Below are 7,386 nucleotides of genomic sequence, written 5' to 3' on the forward strand. Positions count from 1 at the left end.
GGTTGACATTTCTGCGAATTGTTTATAGATTTGAATTCGGGAATGCTTTTTTTTCTTAGAAACTAGTTTTATGTACACAATTCAGTTCTTCAAATCTATTACCAAATTGCTGCAATGGAAACCGTTTCAACTGATTAAGTCGCTTCAAATAGCTCAAATAATTAAACAGGCCAACAACCGATAGAAAGATGTTTGCACCATGATGGATTCAACCACATTAAAACTTTTATGAAACCCATTACAGTGCTTATGCAGTCTGTACTTAATCCTCCCACCGTACCCTGAATCTTCTAGGAAACTGTCAAAATTTTAATTAAATATTTTTTCTTCATTTTTGGTAACGTATCAATTTGGATTAACACAAATTTTGAAGTGTTTACTTCTGTTGAATAATAACAGAAAACTGAAAAAATTTTAGGTTAGCAGATTGGATTTAAGGGCATTATGACATCGTCAGAGAAGGGGAAAAATACGGTACTAAAACGAATTAAAAATACTAAATACTAAAAACGAAATGGATGGACCTTGGCCACTATTGTAGTTATCGTTTACATTCGTTTCTTGACCATTTCTATTTTCTTATCATTACTCTCATTTGTATCTTCATTTTCATTCTTATTATCAGCTTTATTCCCATCGCAACTATCGCAATATGAACTTTTATATCATTGTCAACAATATCAGCGTTACAAATTAACAAACAAATTTATACTGTCAAAAATTTTCGTGTAATTTTCTTGCAGCTTGGAATCAATACGGGTTCATGAAAATTTAACTTAAATTTGTGCAAATTTTACTCAAACTCATAAGAATTCACTCCAATTTTACTTATCGTTGAAATAACAACATTCGCCCGAACGTGTCTCAGTGCAAATATTGTCACAAATGCGTATGGGCTCAAATTGACTGAGCAAATTTTACACCCAAGGTACTCCGAATTCTCAACCGTGTACAGTCACAAATAAAGAACAGTAATAAAGTATGTACAGTACTCGCACGTTATAAGTCTGTATTTGAGACCGCAGGGGTAACATTACTAAGAATTGAGGTTTCCCGACTGCTGCATGCGGTGGCATTGTGGCGCACTAATTGCCTTTCTACCATGGTGGCCACGATCAGGGAAAACCGGGAAATGTTGAAGGCAAAAAAGATTGGTCAGGGAATCGTGGAAATGTTGGGGAATTTCAAATTTGGTCAGAAAAAAAGAAAAAAAAAAGATATGACCAAACGTGTGATGAAATGGCTGCAAATGAAATTAAAAAATTCTCGTATTATAATTTTAAAACAATTTGGGCAAACCACACGCGACAGAAGTGAAACTTTTCGGCAGCACAAACAGTGCCGCGCAGCGTACGTAATACGTATACAATATACATATGTGCATTAGGGTGGTCCTTATTTAGGGCTCGGAGGAATTTTTCATCAGGCAACCCCCAGATCGGCTCCGAAAAATTTCAAAATTATTACCCCTTTTTTTCAGATTTTTATCCCAACTCTAACCCCTGCCTGTAAAAGGGTGGATTTCCCCGTTTAAATTACACGTGTTTCGGCCATGTTCTCAGTATGTATTTTGCCGTAAGACTAAATATGTTCAAAAAAATCTGTAACCAGCGAGTTTCTTTGTCCTACCACCACAAAAATAAAAAAAAATAAAAAATTGTATCGCACTATTGCATTCAAATAAACATTTTTGCGATCTTCGATTTTTTCGATTTGACGATTTTTTAAATATAATTATCCGAACGTGACAGAATTCGCTCCAAATAGCAAATTCCGTTGGACGTTGTAGCGTCCAATAGCTTGCTAAATGACTTTCTGTCCGGAGGGGAAGCGGCTTGTAACACCCGAGGATTATACAACAAATTTACCAAAAAACAACCGCTTTTGCTCTAAACGAAGTTTGAAATAAATCATGCGCCATGAATACCGTTCACACTTCTGTAATAAAGTTTCTATTAGTGTATTTTTTAGGTTTTAATTGGTAGTAGGTTAATTCTGCGTCAGTTTCGGGTGAATTTGACCACTTTCCCATCTTGTTGTAGCAAGCAACACAGGTCCAATGAATAAGGTATTTGCTGACAGTAACGTTCCTATTATCCATGCAGCCCATCTCCTCTGCACGGAGCCTCATGTGTGCGGTATGTTCCCGTAATTAAGCTGTATACAGGATGTGAAAAGTGGACAAACTCACCTTAAACATATGATGTCTGAATTTATGGTCTAAATAAAGTGTCCCTATATCTAAATCTCTTACGGATTAACGTGAGAAGTCGCATTGCTTCGGGCGAATGACATATTTTCGATAGCAAATATCGATATTTTCAAAATGATCTTACCTTTCCGAAGATATAAGAACCAGTGTACAAACTTGACAGGATGCTGAATTGTATAAAGAAATTATCACAAAATTACTGAAATATTTCCGGACATATTAATAGAATACATTTTCAAACTGAAAACAGAAGTTGATAATGTAAAAAATGAACATGAGTATCAATAATAAATAGATGATAATGAATCGGATACTGCCTGATATTGAATTGGTTACGATTTGTTTGTACGAGAACTTGTCTTACCAGATTTGATATTGTCCAAACTTGATATTACTTTCTTGCCTCATTTATTGACGTGGAAATCACATTAACTTCACATTCCGATTTTTGATACAGTAACCACTTTACGTCAAAATCCCTTCGGGAATAGAATAATGTGTCACTTGACGTGCTACTTAAAAACCAAACATGTGAATAACAGACGTGAAGGCCGTTGTTCATATTGCAAAAAAATCGCACTAATGTTAAAGTGATACCTGTGTGCTTCTCGGGTTTTTCGAATTTATTTTTACGCTCCGAAGGTCCAAGGTGTTTACTAGTTCCTATGCGTTTTCGATACCTTTTACACCTTTTGCCACCTTCGATGGTATCGACTTCTCTTACAACCAACAGCAGAGTATCACTGCACACGTTTGCATAGGTCGTCACTCAAAGCCTTGAATTTACAATAGATTCGATTTCGAGCAGCTTCAGATCGGTTGCATTCCTAATTTGGTTTCTGCATTCTCAATTCGGTTTTCAGCGTCTCTCGACTCGACATCAATGGTTTGTGTAAAATTCGCACGAACTCTATAGTGGACCAACTGCGACATGCATAAAATGTTAAATTCAACATTGTTTTCTTTAACACTGTAGTTTTCACAAATTTTATTTGAAAAAAAATAAATGTAAGTACAACCCAACCCGGTCACAGTAAAAACTTGACATAAAACTTTGTTGAATTGTTCGTCATTCGGAGTTGCCGTCAAAGTGGAAAAAATGTATCCCCATGCGCGTTTTAATATCTAATTCAACGCGAAATTTTTCAATGGTAGCAACTCCTTCATATGCAGAGGAAAAAAATTGAAATCAAACACATCAAATTTGACACTGAAGGTTAAATAAAAGCGATAAGGGATTGAAACTTGTTGGAAGTTTTTTTTTTTTTCTTCACATGACCTATATATTGTTTTGAATAAGCATCAAGAAGCTTCCTGAGGTATATTTACATGCGTTTTGGCTAGAGCTTTTGCAGAGGAAACAAAAATATATTTTTCATACTCCCTAAGAAATCCAATTTAATTTTGTTAAGTAATAAACTTTTTTTATTTTCACTGCGACGGACCACCTTCCAAGTTTCCTTGAGAGTATTACGTCCTCCAGACCTTGAATTCTTTCCTTACACTCTTACAGCTACCTTATATCCTGCATCCTCTTCTCATCATCATCTCACTGCCTCGGTTCTCATACCGCATCAGCAGAATGCTCCCTCTTCTCCTAAACTGCAACTAACCAGTCCCTTGCATGCTTCCCCCCATATATTCACACTCGCAAGTCATCTTCCATTCAGCCAACATCAAAATTCGCATCTCTGCCCTTTTTCCTCCGCCATATTGCGATACTCCGGCCACGTGCACTTTCATTCTATGTTAATTTTGGGCGCCAATTGCTTTCTGTAATAATAATTAAAAAACGAAGCGGAAACTAACATGATCATTCTCAGGACGTTTGGAATAAACCGTGGGTTGTCTTAGGCTAAGTAAATGCACGTAGGCAATGAATCAGCGAGACAAAGCAGGCAATTACATGTGACAGGAAATTAGTATTTGTTTATTCAGGAAGTTGATGGAATAAAAAGGTATACATATATTGGTGGGAGTAATGATATTGGGTGGTTAGGAATTAGCACAATTTTTAATGTATTATATATGAGAAAGGAGTGCATCTGGAGTAACGTCATTTCCATTACCGGATAGTTATACACAAATATAATCAATAAACCTGCGCTATCGGATAGTTACACAAGGATTAATAATAGGAACCTACACTTCCAGAATCCAGATGGTTACGCGCATTCGTACTAGTGTCCGACCGAAGGTCAGATTTTGGCTAAAGCTGGAGCCGATTGTTTAGCCCTAGCCTCAACCTTTGCCCAAAACCGAAGCCGACGATTCAACTTTAGTAAGAACTTCTATAACACTGGCTAAGAACGATAATAATATCGATGCAAATTGCGTAGAATCATTTGGTATTACGCATGATAGTAGTAATAAAAGAAGTACTCGGTGAGATTTATATATTTATTTCTTTATTGCAATGAAATGAGATGACGGTACCTGACTCGGCACGCAACTCGCCCGCGCTTCTACAAATTCGTCCGTTTTCGACAACTGATAAAAAAGTTTGGCTTTGGCCAAACCTTCGGCTGATTTTTGGCTGAACCCGAAGATGCGGCCAACGGTACTTTTTTTGGTCGAAGGTGGGTGAAGCCGAAGGTTCGGCCGGACATTGATACGTACCTACTAGCATAAAGAATAAACCTGAACTGTCGGATGGCTGCACAAACATGCTACGATAGTGAACATCCACGGACACCATTGCTGATTTAAATCGTAAGGTCAAAGTTTCCAATGGACAGAAATACCGACGTACGATCCGCGATGCTTCACCTCTTCATCTCGTTATGTAAAAGCAGGTATGATTCGCTGACGTGACCGATTAATTAACCTCTGGTTATTTATAATAATATTTCCTATTTGTTTACGGGACGGTAGCGAGGGAATCGGTGCCACGCGGCGGATCGAGTGAAGCTCGGAGCTGACAGCCGTAATCCGGCAAGACCATGTAGCGCTGTTTTGGCCCGGGAATCCATTTGTTTGCTGATCGGCAGAATAAATTCGAAAATGGACGAAATTATATGAATAGAGCATTCGAATTCCGACACGTTACAGCATCTTCTCATTGTACTCTCCATTTCCCTTCTAGTCAATCAATTATATACTCAAACATTCAACTCCTCAATAGAAGTGCCTCTCATTTCCTCTTATCCTTCGTACGTGCGTGTAGTCAACGGGTTACGAACCCGAAATAGGCCGTAATAACATCAAGGCCGGGTGTGGATTCGGTCATCGATAGTCACTCGTGATCCGAATTATCCACCCCGCAACAAGAGAGCCAAATAAAACATCACGTCAAAATCTGCATCTCATCATACAGTGTCTCATCTTACAATGCCTGGGCGGTAGAGCGCTCTACGAAATTTTTAAGCTCATTGAAAATCAAAGATGACTTATCATGAAATGAAAACAAAATCACAATCTTGGCTGTCCTCCGTACACTGGATTGTTTTTTCTATTCATAGCAACTCTTTAAGAAAGTCCCGGAACGAAAAACTCGTAAAGAAGAAAGAGAAAATTTACTCCGTAACTAAGGAAGCAAAGAATGATACTCGTATTAAAATTTGGTTTCCACGTTTACCGGAAATCACGATTGAAATGTCATAAACGCGTTTTACTTAAACGTAAATGCAATTATACACGTGCTGACCTGCATGAGCATTTAATGGCACCTATGAGAGATGCAGTTTTACTTTTATTTATTATGTAACAATTTAAAGGTGTGTAAAGGATGTAGTAATGAAGATTCAATTTAACATTTCGAGCACTTTATTTAAATCAAGGTTGTCTTAATTTTTAGGAGTTTCCCGAATAAGATGTAGCTACAATAGTCGTGGAAAAATCATTAGCATATTCATTGGTAAATAAGTGCGCTCGTAAATAGCTCTCATTAAATATCCTAAAATCATTTCTACTACCATCGCCGACTGTACTCTAACTTTGATAAAATTTCACTTTATTAGAGATAGCGAGATTCAAGCCCACCTTAAAACCACGTGGAAAGTCCCATATTCACGAGCTGATCCCAGATCAGCTTTATCTGCCATCTACCACCCCCGGAACAAAATAACTGTCCGAAAAAAGTGATTTTTCAGATACGCCGGAAAGAATCCGGTACGTGAAAATTGATATAAATGTTTAGAGTAGTGTTTTAGGTTTCAGATGTGATTTGAATATGAAATAGACATTTTGCAAACACACCCAGTTCACATGATTACATCTCCCGAATCCACTGCAATAGAGAGTGAAATTTATCAAATAAATTCCTATTTCATGTAAGCCACCAGTAGTGAAAACCATCGCCAAGTAGAATTCGTTAAATTGTAAATTAATTGTCACAGGCTCGTTTCCACCTGGTAATATTGTAACCTTACCGTAGTCAGTTTCAGAACTAACTAACTCCGTCAAAACTTGACTTGAAAAATGACGCAATTTTGTGAAGATCCGAGTGAGAAAATAGAGTCTGAACAATGAAAAAGAATCTCCAAAGCTCATGACATCTAGATAATCAATTTCAATTAATAATAAGCTAGTAGTTTCAGACCGAAATACTACCTTTATATCCAACAGCAGTGACAGTTGTAACGACACACAGAACCAAAAACATGCGCAGCTTAGAATTCATCACTGTATTTTCCCTCCCGTAATCTCCAATCACCAAGTTTGCATTCGTTATTATACTGTCAGTGATTGTCGTTTTTTGTTGCCCGTTAGCCACGACTCACCACCGGATTTTCACTTAAAGTCTCGCGTTCCAAAGTTTTATGCACGAATAAAACACGGTGACACAAGGTTCGATGTGAAAAGCACTGAACTACGATGGCGTATGTCAGTTCTTCTTAAAAAAAATTTTAGGCTTCGTTTTTCTAATTCACGTTCTCGGTTGCGCGGTACGGCATAAGATACATTATGTATGTCTTTTAACAACTCATCCCGCAGAGTCCCGGGTCGCTACTACCGCTGCCTGGGATCTTTCACTATACCTCGACAATCCCGTATAGAAAAGCCTCCCCCAGAGGCATGTGAACGACGGCGCAGGCGTCCCGGGCGTTCTTGGCTGTTGCCCGGGCACTGCTTCGCATTCACAAATCTCTCCTGCGCTGTAACAAGTTTCGCCACATGCACATGAATTTTCACATGTACAATTCCACGTTAGGAGAACACACTATACGCTCCGG

At 38.0% G+C, this 7,386-nt stretch overlaps 1 protein-coding gene across 1 annotated transcript in view; it reads right to left on the reverse strand.

Moving 5' to 3' along the window:
* LOC107218465 (lachesin-like) overlaps positions 1-7,150 on the reverse strand; it is a 33,042-nt gene extending 25,892 nt beyond the window's left edge. Inside the window, exon 1 of the mRNA XM_015656352.2 lies at positions 6,764-7,150. Coding sequence (XP_015511838.1) covers positions 6,764-6,833 — 70 coding nt within the window. The 5' untranslated portion in view covers positions 6,834-7,150. The remainder of the gene's footprint in view (positions 1-6,763) is intronic.
* Positions 7,151-7,386: the final 236 nt, after the last annotated feature.

Source organism: Neodiprion lecontei, chromosome 4, assembly GCF_021901455.1.
Source record: "Neodiprion lecontei isolate iyNeoLeco1 chromosome 4, iyNeoLeco1.1, whole genome shotgun sequence".
NCBI classification, from domain to species: domain Eukaryota; kingdom Metazoa; phylum Arthropoda; class Insecta; order Hymenoptera; family Diprionidae; genus Neodiprion; species Neodiprion lecontei.